At 38.5% G+C, this 21,140-nt stretch overlaps 1 protein-coding gene across 1 annotated transcript in view; it reads right to left on the bottom strand.

Moving 5' to 3' along the window:
• CNTNAP5 (contactin associated protein family member 5) overlaps nucleotides 1-21,140 on the bottom strand; it is a 479,983-nt gene that overhangs the window by 139,895 nt on the left and 318,948 nt on the right. The window contains exon 12 of the mRNA XM_042445209.1: nucleotides 11,281-11,400. Within this exon, the coding sequence (XP_042301143.1) occupies nucleotides 11,281-11,400 (120 nt within the window). The remainder of the gene's footprint in view (nucleotides 1-11,280; nucleotides 11,401-21,140) is intronic.

Raw genomic sequence — 21,140 nt, 5'->3', positions numbered from 1 at the left:
TTCATGGGGCTTGTCTCACCGCTGTTACATCCAGGAATACTTTCCAAACCCAATCTTTATCACCCGGATAATTTTCTTCTCCTCTTTAAAAAGCTGGTGGGCGCCCCTGTGCGAAGTCGCTACAGTAAGTTGAGCAGGCGTGGATTGCTCTACAGATCTCCCTTCTCCAATGGCTTCCGTCCTCTCCCACGTAGCGGGATGGATTTACTGCTGAATCCTCAGCTCCAGAGAAAGTATGAGATCTTCCGTCGAGCCCCCTCAGATTCCCCTTTCTTTAAGGGAAATTCTTCTGGTTCAGCGTCCAGAAATTCCCACTCAGTCGAGACGTCCCGGCAGAGCCATTGCAAGGACTGTCTCAGCAGGGCGCCATTCCCAGCCGGAAGTGAAGACTTTTTCATCTGTGACAGGTCTCCTATATCTGTCTCCCATGAATGATTTAATAGTTACTATTCTTTCCTACCATTATCATTACATATATACATGTGTGTGTACGTGCGTGCACACACACACACACATTCAGTTCTTTTCCTGTCCTTAGGTGATCTGGATTCTAGTGTGTAATCTTTCTAATCTTTTGCTTCCCAAATTCAATTAGATCTTCTGGCAATGATAAATATGAATAGAAGTCGCACATTACAGGTTTAGAATGAAAAGCAGGCATGGTGACTGACAGTACTGTTCTTTAAATGGGTTTGTGGCAATTCAAGAGGGATTTGGGGAGGGAGAAAAAGCCAATGTATGCTAACGTTTAAAAGGTATTTGCTAAAGAGCCTCTGACAACATTTCCCACTTTACCAGTGGGAGTTGTGGCTTACTGTGCTACTTGAAAGACTCTTGGTGAGCCATCCTCTTTTAAGATAAAGATACCTACCACTCTGCATATCACTAAAGCGGCACATAAAATGTTTTTAAAAGCCAGACAAAAGGACCCAACCATGGTAAAAACACAGGGATAACAAGTTTATTTGGTGTCAAATGGATCAACTGACAGCTACAAATGATCATTCTCTTTTATTCCCAACAGAAATAATCTTGTCAGTGCCTCATGTGCTCTGTACGTAGGAAAATTCATTTAGAGTAACCTGTAACTTATATTTTATATACTCACTTAATATAAAACGCTAAGTTGCTGTGAAAGCCACAGAGGAAAGAAAATAAAAGTGAGGAAATAGACAATGCTCTTAGTATGGGTTGGTTTCTCAGAAGCCAAAAAACAAAGGTTTGTATAGATATCTTAACACATGGGAACATGCCAGAATTTAGAAGGAAACATTTGCAATGCACTTTCCTTCCACAAAATTGACTCATTTATAAGTTGACAGTAAATTATACCACATGCACAAAATGGCTCAATGCTGGACTAGGAATGTTCACTACAGCACATTTCCAAACATATCTACTCAGAAGTAAAATGCATTGAGCTCAAAAGTGTTTTATCCCAAACAGGTCTGTACAGGATTGCAGTTTAAGGAGGCCAACGACAGGGTTCTTTGAGTTCAAATCACAATCATAATAATACTGAATTCTGCACTGAGAAAATCTAGAGTCTGTGCCCTGTGTAAATTGTGAAGGTCAAACAGATTTGCATAAAGTTTCTCATTTTTTTCATAACTTATTCTGTTTCTGCCACACAGGAAAAAGAGCAAAGAGCTATATTATTCCCTGAAGCCCTACTCCCTATCTACTGGAAATCAATTTTAGGTTTTTTCCCCTCTCTTTTCTCCTTTGTGATATGTCACCTTTCTTTGCAGGTCAAATATGATTTGTTTTAAAAGAAAAAATAGGGTTTCAAAAGAGTTTATCTCCCCCCTGCCCCCAAAGACCATGTATTACTCTTTTTCTTTGCTTCCATGGAAGCAAGCCATATATGTAATCCCGGTAAAGAGTCCGTTATTTTTATTTGCACAGATGGGGGGGAAAATTAGAGGGAAAATCCAAATTGGGTTTTTGTGGGTTTTTCGGGCTATGTGGCCATGTTCTAGAAGAGTTTCTTCCTGATGTTTCGTCAGCATCTGTGGCAGGCATCTTCAGAGAATGCTTGCCTGGAAAGCACTTGGGTATATATATTGTGTGACCTGGAAAGGCAGGAGTGATTTGCATGTATATTGTTCTGTTGCTAATGGCAGGCCTCAGGGTGGGAGAGTCTGCAAAAGAGATTAGTGTCTGCTTGATTAGTTATCATTGTCTGCTGGGAGATTTCTCATTTGCATTTGTTGAGTCTTTATCTTGCTATTTTTCAAGACTGGTAGCCAAATCTTCTTTGCTTTAAGGTTTCCTCTTTCCTGTTGAAATTGTCCAGGTGTTTGTGGATTTCAATGGCTTTCCTGTGCATCCTGACATGGTAGTGGTTGGCATGGTCCAGAATTTCAGTGTTTTCAAACAGTATTTTATGCCCAGGATGGTTTGTGGCATGTTCTGCTACTGCTGATTTTTCTGGATGGCCCAGTCTGCAGTGTCTCTCGTGTTCCTTGATTCTTGTTTGCACACTGTGTTTGGTGGTCTCTATGGAGACTTTTCCACAGCTGCATGGTATGCGGTAAACTCCTGTGGCTATGAGAGGGTCTCTCTGGTCCTTGGCTGAATGAAGCATTTGCTGGATTTTCTTCATTGGTTTGCAAATCATTTGAAGGTTGTGCTTCCTCACCCGAAAACCCCACAAAAAACCATGGATGCCAGCCATGAAAGCCTTCGACTTTATAAAATCCAAATTATTTTTTGGGCTTTTGCTTTACTTATTACTCACAGCAAGGATATCAATTTTTTGGGCATTTTTGCAGTTGTTTCTTCTTTTATCTCCTGCTTTATATGCTCCCTAGCATGAGGAATTTAAAACTCTGCATACTTTTGGGGCACATTTTTGGTTTTTGGCCACTTGTGATTTTGTTTTCCTTCATGGATAAGCACATTATTGTTCCTCCTCCTGATCCTCCTCATACATTTTGATTGTTGAAAGAGTGCTTTTCTACCATCTAAAAAGACTATGTCCTCCTCTATCTGCTTGTAGATAAAGTATCAAACCTCAGTAAACTTCAATTCTTTATTTTTGAAGGAATTAATAAGCTCTTCTGAGGTTGCAGGTGCTGGTCCAATGTAAGGCACCTTTGCCTTAGAAATAATTGCTCAAAGAGCATGGCCAAATAGGCTGTGATTCGTAGGATATGTAAACAAGCCTTGGTTTCATTCCTCGTTTCAATAAACATGGAAGAACATTATCACATTTATGTCTTATTTTTTCTCTCTCCATTGACTCTAATTAATTAGGTCTCCTTGGAGTTGCTAGTGTGCAGCAAGAATGGGAAAAAACAGCTTTCCACACAAGGTTTCTCCTCTCCCTCCTCTCTCAACACACTTGGCTTTATTTTTTCATTACACTCTTGGATAAGTTTCAGACCAGGCTCAGGTAAAGCAGGTGAAGGACAGCTTATGTTCTTTGCCTAACCGCAGACCCGGAAAGGTTAAATTAAACCAGCAAAACCCAAATATCCTAAGTGCTTGTTAAATTATCTTGCAATGCATAGGGCACAATGTTCAGTTCCACCCTTGCTGCTGCTTTATGTCTTAGCAGCTATTTAATGGCCCGGTTTATTAAAAGGTTGTGGTGTGCAGAGAGCCCTGAGGGATGGCCCTATAAAATAGACATTTTGTGTAAATCTTACATATCTAAGTCTATTTCTTTTTTGATCTGTTGCCTGATGAAATGAAGGACAGAGCAGTTCTCATCTTTACCTTGCGTGTTCTGGTTTCTTTTTCTTGCTTTTGGCTGATAAGTCTTCCTTTCCCTTTCACTGAATTTGCAGCATGGATAAAAAGTACCATAGTTTTCAAGGAAATAGCTGCATTCTGCATTCCTGGCACATATGGTGTGTGATCAAATGCTGTCTTTTAAGAACATGAGAACCACCCTCATGAGTAAACTTACATAGCCCAAGACTGCACATAGACAATGTCTGGGAGCAAAGATTAAAGGCGATCAAGCTGTCAGTACCAGTGTGTTGCCAATGACTTCCCTGGAGACCAAAAAGAAGCACAAGTTTCCAAGAAGAAACTTGAAGGGCTACAATTCCAGCCTGAGTTTTTGAATCTGTTTTATTTCGAAGGGCAGAAGATGCTGCTAAATCCTGATACTAAGCAATTAAAACAGTCTTTACCATTTCACTTAAAAGCATATAATAGTTATAGAATAAAATGCAAACATGCTTTTAGAAAGTGTTTAGTACATTACTTGTCTTTAAGCTGGACAAAACCAGTTGGGTTGCAAATGAAGTCTTATAAGTTATGTTTCCATTAAATATGGCAAAGTGAACATTGAAAGGGAAACTAAAGACTAAAGATCATCCCAACCCTACTACATTATAAATATTCCTTTTGGGTTCTCCTCCAGAACCCCTCACCCCAGTACCACAAATTTGCTGCCAAACTATATGTTGTAAATGAAAGTTACTACTTCAGTTATGATTTTTGACTGATTTTGAGATAAAAAATAACACTGTGTGGCCCATCAAGAGAGTAAAAATTGTCCCTTGCACCTACAATGACTACTCATGCTAGATTTAGAATTAAATTAATCAGTGAAAGTCAAAGTCATTTCATTATATGAGTTGGTCCTTACATGTGATAATGTGTCATGGCTCATAAATTTGGAGATAAGCCTCCCTTGGACAGCAAGAAATGCTAGGAAGTGAAAAGTGGGGCTCTAGGAATGAATACTTAGGCCCTTTCTAGGATAGGTGGAATGACCAATATGAAGGATATTGAGATGTTGGCACTGGGAGTCTTTTTATAATATACAATTACATCATTATGATTCCATTTTAACTGTCATTGCAATTAAATCCTATGAAATCCTGTGATTTGTAGTGTGGGAGACACTTTGGCTAATAATTTTAGCAGCCTTCCCTAACTGCAAATCCCAGAATTCCATAGGATAGTACTATGACAGTTATAGGGGAATCATGGTGCTGGAATTGTGTAATGTGAAAGGGCCCTGGATTTGTTTAAATGGCTGTTTTACCAGCTGTTCCACCATTTCATCCTCATTTGTACTGTAGTGCTACTTGATACTATTAATGAAAGTTTGTGGGTTAGTACAGGATGCCCTATTCTGTTATTTTCAAAATCAGTATTGGATTAGTGCTCTGTTCTATAGAATCCTGCATACTACTGCATGGGCATGATTATAAGCAAGGCTCTTTGCCCAGACTGCTCTGGGAACTTTTGCTTTGTGCTGCACTGGGGCCTTAGAGGGTAGAACCGATGGGGAGGGAGTGTTATGTATCACCAGGTTTGGACAGTTTCAGCAGAGTTCTCTGACAGAGTAGGATAAACATCTCACAAAACTGCAAATCCGAGAATTCCTTAGCATTGAGCTATGTTAGCTGAAGCAGTGTTAAACTGCATTAATTTTGTAGTGTGCGTGCAACCCAAAACCTGAAGAACCAAACATATAGACATAGAGAGATTAAAGAATCACAGCACAGATAAATGCAGGCATACGCTCTAAAACAAGGACAAAGCTGAAGTCCTTTCGCAGTTCTATCAAAGTTCTGAATAGAATGGCTTGGTACTGGCAGCCTATAAATTAAACTAGGCAAAAGTAAAGGGATTTTGTTCTTTCTTTCCCTCCAACCCCAAAAGTTCTCATTTAGTTCTCATTTTGTATTTGCCTTGTTTGAAATATCCCTGTGGGAAATGATTTTCTCCTGAAAACAAAATTATGTCCCTGTGATTTAGAATGTTTGTCACCAAACAAGATTATTCAGACTGATTAAATTTCATACAAGCCAAACACATGGTAAATGCTACAGGAGCACAAGAGTGAAAAATTGCTCTGAGAAATGATACAATGCATTGTTCGATGGGGCTGGCAATTTTCCCCAAGTCTTTCCCTTAAAACCATGCCTAAGCATGCTATGAACATACTATCCATCATCTGGCTTCCAAATAGTATAATAACTATCCATAATCTAGCTTCCAGATTGTTTATATGGCTATTTGTCTGGGGGGAAAAAAGGTCCAGAATCTCATGATCTCAGCTATTTTTTCCTAACATACTTTTTGCATTTAGCTTAAGTTATCTGAAGGACCACATGTTTCTCACCTCTTGTACAGAGGATATTGAAACTGAAATGGGGAGACTTGGGTTCAAAACACCACTGTGTCATGAATCTCGCTTGATAATTGTATGCTGGTTGTTGTCTAAAGCTCAATAGTCTGTCCAGTTTAGCTCAGGAGATTCTGAAGAAAATGGACAGGGTCTTTCCACAGTATTAGCACACATATTCAAAAGGCATTATAAAGTTTGAAAACATCATGATGCAAAATTATCCTAAGCTGTCATTCATTATTTTCTGCAATGACTCCTTTTACTAAACGTGGCTGCTGAAGATACACAGACTATTGTGGAAAGCAAGGATATGTCCTAGAAGGAACAAACTGAATGGCAGCTTATTCTGTGTCGTTTGCCAGAATTCATTTCTCATCACAATATACCTCTGCAATCCTTCCCAACACTGGCCAAGTATTGGCCAGGCTGAGATAACTGTAAGCATCTTACTGTCTTCTGTCTTTTTTTATCCCCTTATATTGTTCAGTCCACTTCAATTATATTCACACAAAACACACTAAACAAAAAAGAAAAATCTCTTTAAAAGGGTTATTTCAGCAAATGGCATGCAAGTGAACTCAATGCTGGGTTCTCTCTCTCTCTCTCTCTCTCTCTGTGTGTGTGTGTGTGTGTGTGTATACAGGAGAAGGAGGAGGAGAGGTAGTAATAGTCATCATGTGAATTATGTCCTTTTTACTGTAGGCAAAAGGAACTTTCTCTTCACATATTTATAACACAATGATTCCACTTTAACTACTACACCGGCATCCTTTGGAATTCTGGGATTTGCATTTGAAGTATGAAAGGACCCAAAGATGAAACATGGGCTTCTGTCAGTTTTGCAGGCATCAGCTTTAGCCCTACTTAATGAGGAGTGCTATCAGCTCTGTTAGATCCATGCCATCTGTGACCTTGACATTGGCCAAAGAATGCTATTTCCCTAACATGGATGTTGGAATATTTCTTAGTAATGGCTGTCTTTGCTTATTTTGGGTGTGAGCTGGAGAATACTAAATCTATCTGATCAATAGCAGAGAGCTAAATAAATGGAAATAACAGCTAGGTTTTAAATTTATTTCAATGAAAAACTAAACTGTGGCTGATTCTCCATCTCAGGACCATTAGGGACTGTCCTGGTTGAAACCATCAGAACAAATAGCAGAGACTAATGTTTAAAAACTCAATTTCCTTCCCACATGACAGTTTAAGATTGTGTCTATATGGGAGCTCCATAATTTCAACATCAGCCAGCTTCAACACACCCCAGCTTTGCTTTAAGATCAAGCCAGATGAAATAGTTCTAGTTAATGTGAAAGCCTGCTTGCTGTTTTTCACTTTTGGGGTAGCCTGATAAAGATTTTACCCTTAATAACTGACCTCTTCCCTGAAAATATCTGTCTACCCCATCCACATGGCATATTCGTCTGACTTGTTTATATTTGGTGTTCTAGTATTTGCTAAATAAATAAATAAATTTCCATTGTTCCCATGCCTGACTCTCTCAAAGACATGAACAACAAGGCTTGCAATAATGGTTAAATACCTGGCCAAGTTAAAATTAAGCATTGATCTTGTCATACCAATTTCTAAGTGTTATTGATTTCTTGACCTGTGGTCTAAATCTAACAAAACTGCGACATTGGGAGCATCATAGCAGTAGAGTGACTTTCAGCATTGTAACCAAACTGTTTGGACATTGAAATTAAAGCGTCAACCTCTTGGGGGCGTGGGGGGTTCATTTTAAACATTCTTCATTTATACAGCAGCAGACCAGGGAGCCAGTACAAGCCATAGGGAGCATGCCTATCAGTTGAAGACTGGAGAAAATAATCAGTACGGCTGATAAATACAAAGACTGCAATCTATGTGCTGTTAAGGTCAACTCACATGTTCTTTGTAAATACATGTATTTTCCAGCATATTTGCTTCTAGCTGTGTGTTTGTTTTTGCAGCGTTTCAAGCGTATGTTGTATGTTACCCATACATACAATTCTGAAAGGATTGCCCCAGGCTACTAGGCACTACCATCTGCATATGAAGGGATCACTATGGTGCTCACAGAGCTGTTTTTGCCTTACCCACTATGTATGGGATCTTATTTCTTCAGGTGATTATCAAGTATAGTAGACTTAGATATATTTCCCATATCCTAATTTTTCATTTTCCCTTCTCCTCCTTTATGTTTTGAGCTTGCATTCATTGAGTTAGCAAATCATATAGGGCTGGGCAACAATATTACTGTTGGTTTTTTGTGGGTTTTTCGGGCTACGTGGCCATGTTCTAGAAGATTTTCTTCCTGACGTTTCGCCAGCATCTGTGGCTGGCATCTTCAGAGAATACTTGCCTGGAAAAATTGGGTGTATATATACTGTGTGAGCCTGGGAATGCAGGAGTGATTTGCATGTATATTGTTCTGTGCTGATGGCAGGCCTCAGGCTGGGAGGCTAATGCAAAAGAGGATTAATGTTTGCTAACTGGTGATCATTATCTGCTGGGAAAGTCCCTGACTCTGAGTGGTTTCCCATTTACATTTGCTGAGTCCTTATTTTGCTATTCCTCAGGACAAGTAACCAAAGAAATGTGGACATGGGTGACTCACGATAGAGCATAAGGGCATCTCTCTCCATCCTGCCAGATGAAGGTATGCCCCTGACTCAGTCAATCAACAGGCAATAAATAGAGGAATGAACACAAAAAAATTGATAGGCATTTAATTCATCTCCATCCCCGTTCCTCAGGTCACTTTTATTTTAGAGAATGGAGAGCAGAAGAACTTGAGCTTAGCTAAACATATCAGGTTCAACCATTTAATCTTGATATTTGTGAAGAGACAACCTCTGTTTTCACAGGCACATCTTGTTAAATATTTGTTACACCTGAATTAAAAACATTCTTAATAATTAACTGGTAAGTGTTTAATTCATGTTACAATGATTGCCTAATTAACTCAAATTGAAAATTTAATCTGAGACATTTCATAGAAGAAAAACAAAGCTGGCCTTTCTCTCCTTGATATTCCAGGATAGTAGAGAGGTGGATATGGTTCCTCCTCCTCTTCTGTTGCTCTGGGGATTCCCTCTGCCCTACATTCTATTCCTCCTGAATTTTAACTACAGTAGGAGAATTTCTAAACCTTAATTGTGGAATTCAAGCAGGTACACTCAAGTTTCAGCTTCCAGTTTCATCCCATCTTTCCCTTGCTCCATGTTAACAAGGTATGTGGATACCCTTTGAGAAACTTGCAAGGAAGCAATTTTGACAAGACACTTTGTATGCATGCAATGTAGTGTGGATATGCACACTTGCATATTAATAAAAGAACCCTTCACCAAAGGACCATTGGGTGTAACAGCCAATGCACACACTTATGTTGGGAACAGGTATCTTCCCTCCACATTCTTTGATAGGAGAGTCTTTGACACAGAGTTTGCAAATGATGATGGACCATATAAATAGATTTAAAAAGCATACACACATTTTCTTGCCATCATCACCATGAAGTTTGCCAGGAGAATCCACCCTGTCCTTTGAAGAGATTGCCAAAGCTGCTAAGACAGATAGACCAACTAGACCCAAAAGTGGGGCGTCATTTTTCATATAGTTTTCCTAACAGCTTCCTTCTAATGCTTTTTTATTCTCTACTCAGTAGTGGAGATGTAATGGAGGGCCATGGCTCCTCACCCATTTTCATCCATTTTGGTATTTATTAAAATTGTTGTAACACACATCCCCTTTATTCTTTATCTCATTACTCAAATCACTTTCTTTTTAGGTTCTCCAGCTATACTTCCTGTTGTCCTTCAAACTCTTTGTAAGAAAAAACAAGATGCAAATCTGTTCTACAGAACAAATCTTTGCCCCCCTACAGGTCAGTAGCAGGTAGCATCAAATGAGCTAGTGGTTAAATGCTGTAAGAGCCATTATTGCTCAGACAGTAGCTAAAGCACCACAATGATGATACTTGAAGAATTTGATCTTTGTGAATTACACTATAAAATGGTGTAATCCATACTTCACAAACCAATGTGCAGATTACAGATAAATTGCACACTGGCTTTTACAATTCTTGAATGTTCCAGCACAGATCTAGCTTCTAAGAGCCTATCACAATACATTAAAAAAAAAAAAACTATTTTGAGAGCAAGTGCTTAAACTATGCATTTAAATCTCTCTATCTCATCCTCGTGTTCTCTTTTTCTGTCACTCACTGGAGACAACACACTGAGTAAACACTGAAAAGTGGCATGCATTAGGGATGGATAGAATATTAAAAAATATTTGAAAAAATGGTTAAAAAATATTGAGTGTCGAGAGACTCTGTCAAATGAAAATATTACATTCCCATAACTCTACAGCTCTGAACTCTTACTGCATTTCTAGGCTCCAGTAGTGGCTGGTGACTACCATCTGAACAGAGTGGAGCATCTGCACTGGTTATTACCATGAAATTGAGAAGGTGCTGAACCTATTTGTGAGGGAGGAAGAGTCAGATGCCTGGATAGCATCTTTATGGGCTAAAACTCAGACTGGTTCACTGCCAAACTGATATGAAAACCAACAGCCACCAACCAGTTTGGCAATGCACATACATCTTGACTCTAAACACAACTTTTAAATAAAGCTGCATACAAGATAATTAGATGCAGGTGACTGAACATATTTGAGTATTGCTTGGAAAGGAAATGTTTTGTTTCCCACACAGTAGCTGCATTTTCTCATATAATCTATAAATTGTTTCCCTATCTGCCTTCCACCCATTATAAGCATTATAGAGAAGCAGGACAAGTGCATGCAGCAAAGTATGAGTGAGTTGTGATTCTAGTTGCATGCATGAAATATGGTGTGATTTGTTTGCCCCACAAAAATTCTGAACCTTGTGGTGTTCAATAGGAAAAAGATCTCTGGCTCAGTTTCGCTCATCGGAGATGTTCATGGCACATCTTTCACTTTTTATACAACCTGCTCTTTCACTTTTCATTACAACTCCTTCAGATTATGTCTCGCTTGACATCATCATCATCAACTAAATCCATTAATCCTGTTTTTTTTCTTCCAGCTCATTTATATGAGCATAGAAAGATAAAATACTGTAGGTGCTAGGTTCTATATTTTTATAACAACAGCAACAACATTATGACCAGCACTAAATACAGATGTGATGATGTGGATATCCTTACCTGTTATATTGCAGTAGACTAAAAGTGGTGGAAGTGGACCACTTGCATCAGAATCAATGTGGAAGAAACCAGATGTTTTCCCTTGGTGCCGATAGGCTTCACATGACTGCTCATAAATAGCTGAAATGAAGTGAAATAGATATTTACAGTAAACATAAACTCAGAAATAATATTTTGGCTAGCATGGGGCAATTTAGTGTTATGTCACATAACTGTCTATCTCACTGCATGGTGACTGCTTTTGTGTGGGAAGCCAGTTATCTGCAGTTGATGGCTAAGGAGCGAAGTTGACAATGCCACACACTTGCAACCCCCACCACATTACTGTCAGCTCACAAATGCATGACAACTGCATGGCCAGTTAGCATAGAAAACTGCCTTCCCACATGGACACAGCTGTTGCACAATGAGATTCTAAGCAGCTACCAAGCCATATTGTGCCACTTTAAACCACTTGCAGATTGTCTTGTTTAGCTGGCAACAAACTAAAGAGTATTTGTTTGCTGCAGACATTCAACAGGATATCCAGTTTTGCCATCTCACACAGAGGAAAAGGATCTGTATCAATTTCTTTCATTAAAACCATGGTTTTGTCATTCAAGCCCTGTGATTCCCCCCCCCCCCCCCAATGTATAATATTCAATCAAAAGCTAGTTTCTCCCAGGAGAGGATTGGAAGTGACATAGCCCCACTATTCAGTACTTCAGAAATCCTTCTGTTGCAGGGGGCTGTAGTGCTGAAAAGGCAGTTTTTGGGGAACAGCATTGGGAGATGTAGCTACTATGATGTAACCCTGTCTTTGTATCTTTGTTTCCTCATGCAAGACATCAGCCAAATACTTAGAAATTAAAATGTGCTGGTAGTTAATTCCTATCCCCAATAAAAGAAATCTCGCTGCGTCACATTATAACTGTTCCTTATAGGGTATAACCATACTTTTCATTACTCCAATAACTATGCAGGCATAACTCACTAAAGGAAGGAGAAGGAATATCATGTGGTTTAAGTTTGGTTGTCTTTCTGTGCTGCTGTTTAGTGCTCTGTTGTGGGTATGGAGCGAAAAATGAGATGAACTGGAGATAAAGTGTTGTATCACCACCTGGCAGCTTCTAGCATTTAGATGTTTTTAAAGTATTTGAAAGGTCACTGTTTTGGTTACTTTTGAGAAAGTAACCAAAAACTTCCTTGGATTGAACCCTGGAAGAAAGGTTGGGTATAACTTCAATAAATAAATCAAGGGTAAAATGAAAAAGGAGAAATACATAGTTGCATTAAGAATCATAATTGTTAGCACTTCTAATCACAGAAGCCCCTTTGGCACTATAACTACAACTAATTACTTTAAAAGTCACTTTCAAAGCTCTGGTTTTGCTCTGAGAAAGGCATATTCCAAATAATATAACATTTCCCTGGCCTTATTCTTATCTTCTGTTTGTTAGCTCTTTTGACCAATTATGGACTCTCGATTCCCTTATACAGGCATACTCCAGCTAAAAAAATAGATTCAAACGTTTTGCCACAAAAATAGAAATCATAAAAAAGTAGATGCTGGAGAAAGAAAAAGACATCTATAGATCTATTTTGGAAGAAGACTTCAAGTGTCTTGAGAAGATTCAATATTTTTTTTTTGTTTACTTATGGAGGGTATACCTAACCTGGTTGTTTCATGTCACATTCACATATTGCTAGTTTAAGATGAAAGGTTTGATGACATGTGTTGTTATTATTATTATTATTATTATTATTATTATTATTATTATTTGGTGTAGGAACCTATTGCTATGCTTTCCGCATTATTTCTGCCTTTGGAACCAAATTTTCTGATAAAATAATACCCAAGATCACATCTACTTTATTAACCGAGGTATACCCTCAGCTGCTCCCATAATACATTAATTTATGTTCATTAGCCATAACAGCTTGCTTACTGGTGTTGTTTTCCTTAGTGGAGTGCTAAACTGCACAGTGCCATACACGGCCAATTTGTCAAGATATACATTTTCCCTCCATAGGAGGCAGAAATAGTTTGGGAACATTTTGCAAGCATGCATGCAAACACAGATGTTTGCCCTTTGTAATAAAAGACTAAGCTTATTGGTGTTACTGTTAACATATAGCAAAGGGATTAAGAATCATTATTCATTACTGGCCGTTCCAAGGTCAAATCTATATTTGTGTTGTTCTGCAGTCTCCTGTCTATATTCAACACCACACAAATATGATGAAATGCTATACAGAAGTATAGTGCTAACTCCCAGACTGAGGGGGATTTGAGGAACACTGAAAATTTTCTATTTATTTTGTTCCTGGCTCTGAAAGCTGCAGTCATTTCCCTAGCTATCAAAACTATGCAGCTCATTGATTAGCTGCTTGATTGTTATCAAGGAGGAAAGCTTTGATTGGCATAGTAGTTTTGATTAGGAAAATTGGCAGGTTGTTTTTATACGAAGCTCTCCAGCTTTTATTTTTGTGACACATCTGACAGAACATAAACCTCTCACAGAGAAATATATGCGACATAACTGGAATAGACTAAGTGAAATGTATAGATCTTCCTGACATTGATGATTAAATTTAAATAACATTATCAAGTTGGTTGAATAAGTTTAGTGATGAAGAGCTTTTCACCAACCAATTAATACCTTTATAATTTAATGTATTTCCGGAATCCAATGTTTCCGATACTTTGAATCTGATTTGATTAAGATTATCTTTTATTGGTCTATCTATCTTTTTGTCAAATCAGACTCAAATATCAAATCCAAATCAGACTCAAAGCATCAAAAACAAGTGAAATCCATTCTACACACATGCTCCCACCTCTCTCTCTCTCTCTCTCTCACACACACACACACACACCTGCCTTACTCAACAGTTGAGCAAATTATTGTATATGAAGGTAAACACTTGTATGTGGATCAATTATCATCATTTTTCTGTATGCAGAATAATATGAATTAAGGACAATCTGCCAATGATTTGTGACCTTATGAGGTCTGGCTCATAAAGAGGTTAACCTCCTCACCCCACAAACATGAAAAGAATCATGACTTATTTCCAAACCAAATCCAAATTCTTCAGTCCCTAAGCAAATGTCAGACCTCCTCTGCACCATCACCTGTTTCACAGTGATCCCTGAAGTGCTTTTCTCCTTCTCTTTTAATAAGACTCACTATGAAGCTTTTTGAGCAGTGAAGCAAAAGAAGTACCTCTCCAGCCAGTTTCTTGACAGTCCTTGTGGACCTTGAGTGTAAATGTCATGTTATGTTTTGTGACCTTTGGTTCTAGTGTACTCATAGACTGTGCCATTGGGATCAGGCCAAATGCACAATTGGGCTCTTCTCCTTAATCTTGCAAAACAAATGTTACTACTACTACTAGAGCTTGGTGATTATTCTGATCTTATAGTATACATTGTGTTTCGCTGTGTCTGACTGATATTAATTCGTGTTTTTGGAAGACTTGAATATGATGAGATTTAGCAACAGAATTTTTTTGCACTGTACTGTTTGTTGGTCCATAGGCCTTTTCACACTATCCAGTCATAGTGCTATGATTCCACTTTAACTGCCACAATTCTATCCTATGAAATCCTGGGACTAGCAGTTGAAGCAAGGGCCTTTGCAATCCTCATTTTAGGAGCTTCTCTGGTGCCGCTGATTAAACTGCAAATCCCATGACTGCATAGGATCCAAACATGGCAGCTAAAGTGGAATCATAAGTTGCATCTACACTGCAAAATTAATGCAGTTTGATATCACTTTAACTGTCAAAGCTCAATGCTATGGAATTCTGAGATTTGTAGTTTGGTGAGATAGTTAGCTTTCTCTGTCAGAGAGATCTGGTGCAACAACATACACATTCCAGGAATCCATAGGATGGAGCCATGACAGCTAAGGAACTGCCAAATTGCATTAATTCTGCAGTGTGGAAGCAGCCATACAGCTGCAATTGTGCAGGGTGAAACATCCTCAGGTCTCCAGAAGCATGGTTCTTCCCGAGGAATTCTGCCCACCTTCCCTCCATCCCCAGTCCTACCACTTCCTTGTCTTTATCCAGACTGCTTCTGCCAGTGTCAGCCAGACTGCTCAGTGAGGTTTAAGGGGATAGAGATGGGAGAAGATGGGATAAGTAAAAGGGCTGGGGGGGGGGGAGAAGGAGGGGAAAATATAGTTCCATTTTGCAAACTGTTCTTGGATCTTGTTGAAGTTGGAAAAAGATATTGAATGCTTTTCTAGATATGTGAAAAAAAGTCATAAGGGCAGTAAGGTGAAGAGAAAAAGGAATCCATTTTGATTTGTTATACAGGGGGGGGGGAACAACATGTAAAATCTAGGAAATACAAATGTGTTGCAATGATGGATTTCCCCACCACCACCCTATTTGGCTAGTTTTCCATCAGTTTGCCCTCTGTTGCAATTTCATTAGAATCTGTCCTAGATGAATGTGTATGGACTGCAGCTCAGATGTTTGAAAACATGGTGGTTTTCATGTTATGTCCCCCTGCCCGCAGATCGATCAATCAATCAATTGATCGATCGATTGACTGGTCTTTCTTTCTTTCTTTCTTTCTTTCTTTCTTTCTAGTTTCTTAGCTAAATGTAGCACCTTTTCCCTATGCTGGTACATTTCAGTACATTTTAAATTCCAAATCCACATGCATATCTATTTTTGCAATTCGTGTAGATCTGGGGCAGTATCTTCCAAAACAGGGTGTGGATTTAACTTTTGAAGCTTTTGCAGACTAATACCGACCTTACTACATTTACACCTTGCTCAGTAAATCTCTAGAAAAATGAAAGTATCCCATGGGTGTCTTCTGGGAGAAAAGGGGTATACAAAAGAAATGAATAAATAAAATAAATAATCCCTAATCATTGGCCTTGCTCTCTGAAGCTTCCGGAAGCTCAGGTCCAATCACATCTGACGACTCAAGTATGGGAACCAATACATTAGGGATGAAAACAAGACCCTTCTGTGTATAGACTATGTGTTCTGGCAATGTATAGAGAGAATGCACATCAGATAGATCAGTATATTCCAAACTTTAGTCCTCCAGATGTTCTGGACTTCAGCTCCCAGAATTCCCGATTGCTGGCCCAAATGGCTAGGTCTTCTGGGGAGTTGAAGTCCAAAACACTTGGAGGACCAACAATTGGGAAACACTGATATCAATAATGGATAGGAGTTTGTGGGAGAAGCCACTGTTGCTAAAATTCTCATTACACATTTAAATCAGCTGACTTCTTCATGAAAAAGAGATAAAATAGATGAGGTTGGATGCAGGTGGCTTGTGAACCGAGGAGAAGGAATACTTCACCTCAACTTTTTTTAGGGGGGGGGTCTCATCTTCTCTGGTTATGAAGCACCTATGGATGGGTGAAGGAGAAACTGGTTCTCACCATTGGCCTTTCAATAGTCACCATTGACCTTACAACAGCACTTTGTAGTGCAGCAATAGTAAACCTGCTCTGAATTAGCAAGGAAAGAAACCCCACTCATTAGAAATGACAACAGATGGCATCACGCAGCATCTGTGCCAACAAAAGGGTATTTCAGAGGTTATCACAGAAATTGATTTTTTTTTGGGGGGGGGTCCTGAAAACCAAGATGTTATACCAAGCTTAAAATGGCAAAACACCATTATAAACATGTATGTTCTCAGAGAGAGAAAATTAGAAAATTGGGCACATATTTGGTTTTCTTCTCCTGGATTTGTGTCACTTCTGTTTCCTTGATTAGTTTCCTGGCAGCTTGCAATACAACATTCTGTGATGATATGCTCATTGCAGGCAATAAGAATGTGCCTTTCAGTATGTTTTATTCAGAGCCTTTCAGAAAGTGCAAGTGGACCATTCCCCATATGGCATTATTTCCTCAGTGTGCATGGACAGAATGCTGTCTTTAAAAAATTCAAAATCTCTCTGTATAAAATTTTAAAAATCTATATTTGTGTTCATATATGGCAACACAGCAAGAGTTCAGCACTGTCTCTGTCATTTTTCTGGTTGGAAATACAATCCATATTCAGGAATGTAGATCTTGACATGCTAGTCTCACAGGAAGATTTTCTTCCCTCACCTGGGTAATTTTATGAGATGTATGTTTTTGTTTTGTTTTGCTTCTTTGCACTTTTTATTTTTATTTTTTGAAAACTATTTTTTTGTACAAATCCCAATATGTAATACATTGCTTTTGTACCAAAACGTGCTTTTCGTGTCCATTTTTTCCTGGAAGGGTTCTCCTCCCCATCCCATCTCTTAGGGTGGAAGATCTTTTTTTCCCCCCCAATGGCATGTTGTTGTCACTGAGGATGCTAAAATTTGTGAATATTCCCTACATCCCATACATTTTCCAAATGATGTAGATTCTTGCTGCTTCTTTAACAATGTTTGATGCAGGAAATCGTTTCTCACTTTACTTCACCAGTGATGGCTGAACAATACAAGAAACATAGCCACTGCCTGTAGCTGTTATAAGGGATGAATATATGCTTCTTGTTGTTAAGTGCCTTCAAGTCTACTCAAACATATAGCAACTCTATCATAGGGCTTTCTTTGCAAGATTTATTCAGAGGGAGTTTGCCAATGCCATCATCTGAGGCTGATTTGCTCTTTGTGACTTGCCCTTGATCATTCTGGGATTTCCATGGCTCAGCAGGTATTTAGACCTTAGTCTCCAAGAGTCCTAGTCCACTACATTGGTTCTAACAAGAAAGATATACGAATCTTCTGGAAGTTGATGAAGGAAGATGCCACAAAGAAAATCATTCCGTAGAGGATGACAGTTTGCCATTGCACAATAAACAAGGTATTTCAGTCAGGGAGTTGCATAGATGTAGATGACTACTCACCATTATTTGTAAGACTAAACGTCTTGTCTTTCTAAGCCTTCTTTTCATCATATACCCCCCATGTCCATTAGTGATGCTACTACCATCATCCACCTTGTTGAATAGCCACAAAGCCTTGGCTTTTATGTATTATACCGCCTCATTTTTCCTTATATTTCAGTCCATTGTCAAGGTATGTTACTTCTCCATACAAGCAACATCATAAAAATATAACTTTGTCATTGCATCCTCTCAGAGATCATTCCAGTCAACACTTTGGTCATCTCCTGCTTATGATTTGAAGGCACATAAAAACAATACAAGTTTGCCTACTTCAACCTTTTCCTTTGTGATCCTTCATTTATCAGCCCATTGACATTGGAGCCACTGGACACTCATTTCTTATCCATTTCTCCCTTGCTGCTTCTTACATGATGTTCTTCTCTCTCTCTCTCTCTCTGTCTCTCTCTCTCTCTCTCATCTTTCACATCTTCCTCAGATCACATCTTTTGTGAAGCCTATGTTTTAATCTCTTAAAATAACACACCAAATTTAAGCTTAAATGCAGTGACATCGCTCCCCCCCATTGACTTCCTCCCATACCATTTATTTATGTAATTTTAATCTCAATTTGTTTAATTCTTTTTTAAGGGGGAGGATATTGTGTATATTATTGTATTATTTTATATGTTGTTCACCACTTTGATTGTTTTTATACAAAGTGGGATACAAATAAAAGTTTTAATTTTTTTAATACCACACCATACAGAATCCTTAGTAATGTTTTGTACTAATATTACTCTTAATTTATAATTCCTGTATATCGCTGAATGAAATGGTAACTGTGACATAATCAACTAACAAAATTAAACCTTTAAATCATACAGACAGGTTAAATGTATTTTCATGTGGTTAAAGTGAAAATTTCATAAGATGTGATGTTTCCTTAAAAAATTAAAAGAATATTAATTAATTAAAAAAACAACAACCCTGGAGCCTTTAATTTCTCCTACCACTGAGCCTTGCCCCATTCATGCCATCTCTTCAGCATTGTAAAAGAATGCAGGCAAATGCCACAGCCCATCTCTTCCAACAGGCAAGTGTTTGGGGAACAGTGGTGTCATGCACACACTCCTTTAGGGTGTCACTTGGTGCTGTCCACAATCCCCTAGAGATGCCCCTGCTTATGTGTATTTCATTACATGCATTTATCCTCCTCTCATTTTAATAACTTCCTCTGCCCTGGCTTGAATTTTAGTTTTACATTGTAACATCTTCTGTTGGTTGGTTTTCATGTATTTGCCACAATGTTTTATGATGGTCCTACTACTGTGTAAATATTAAAATAATAATAAGAACAACAGGAAGAAGAAGAATTTGATGGATCATGTGATTAATTTGAATTAAACAATAAACTCAAAGGTCATTTTTCTCCATAGTTCCATGCCATTTGCCTGAGAACACTCACACAACACAACTTAAATGTAAACTTAAATTCGTAACTCCGCTAAAATCAGTGTCTTTACAGAGAACTGGAAGGCAGCTAATAAGTCACTAATAAACAAATATCAGAGACAAGTATCCCAATAAAAACCAGTAGAGATATTGATAAAATTTCAAACCCATAATCCTAAATTCAGTCCTTAGTAATTTATTGGGAGGCATAATGACAGTCCCATAGGGTTCTGTCCTGGGTCCAATGCTATTCAATATCTTTATCAATTACTTGGATGACAGAATTGGGGGCATACATCAAATTTGCAGATGACACCAAATTAGGAGGAGTAGCAAATACTCCAGAGGACAGGATCAAAATTCAAAATGACCTGAACAGACTAGAAAACTGGGCCAAAGCTAACAAAATGAAATTCAATATGGAGAAATGTAAAATACTGCATTTAGGGCAGAAAAATGAAACACACAGATATAGGATGGGGGACACCTGGCCTTTTGTGTCATGTCTGTGTCATGTCGGAGTGTAGTGGAGTCTCCTTCCTTAGAGGTCTTTAAACAGAGGCTGAATTGTCATTTGTCGAGTGAGCTTTGATTCAGAGTTCCTGCATGGCTGGGGTTGGACTGCATGGCAGGGGGTTGGACTCCTTGGGGTCTCTTCCAACTGTATGATTCTATGATTCTAGGTCTAAAACCTATGTCACCAGCATAAGAGAACTTTTTTTCCCTTTTAACTCCCCCACACCATCCACACCCCCACAAAAAACCCCAAAGCAAAACTAAGCATGTCTTCAGAGGGATTTCTAGACTCCTGGATTGCCTGTTCAGGATACAAGAGAAGGTGCAACAGGGGAATAGTACAGTATAATCATTTCCATTGATAGAAAGAGATCTCTTAGTTTCACTATCCCTTTGAATGATCACAAAAAGTATCAAACATATATTTAAAAAAGAGCCAATATAGGTGCTGCAAAGGCAATTCTTTCCTCATTTGTGGGTTAACTTTTTTTTTTTTAACAAAATGTCCACAATGATTACGTAGCCAACAGCAGCAATGCATTAAGAAGACAGTTCTGATGTGGCCTCCAAAACCCACTAAATAGGAACTAGGAACATTTTAAAAAAAATTTTTTGGTGCAGTTAAAAAAAAAACAACCTACAAATATGAGAGGAAGCAAAATGAACAGATTCCTATATTCCCATGCTAGATTCTACCTCTAGTTCTTATCAATTGCAAGAAAGACTCTGGAAACATTAAGCTGTCCTCCCACAGAGAACTATTACTAAAGTGGAGAATTCACCACTCTAATGTCACTGAGAACTTTTATGTATCTGATCAGACAGGCATAATTAGACATGTTTGGAGTAACAGTACTGGATGAAAACATTATCTCTGGTAACAAGAAATACAGCAGGGAGCAACAGGAGAAAGACATGCTTCTCTCCTTGTTGGTTTAACAACAAAAATGTTAAGAGGCAGGCAGTGAACTTCACAGAAGTGGCTGTCATGCATGCCCTCATAATACAATTGTCATGTTAAATGCCAAAAAGAAATGAAATCAGAATTATTGAAAAA

The sequence above is a fragment of the Sceloporus undulatus genome, chromosome 1, assembly GCF_019175285.1.
Source record: "Sceloporus undulatus isolate JIND9_A2432 ecotype Alabama chromosome 1, SceUnd_v1.1, whole genome shotgun sequence".
In the NCBI taxonomy this organism is placed as follows: Eukaryota; Metazoa; Chordata; class Lepidosauria; order Squamata; family Phrynosomatidae; genus Sceloporus; species Sceloporus undulatus.
This window is presented reverse-complemented; position numbering and strand designations above follow the sequence as displayed.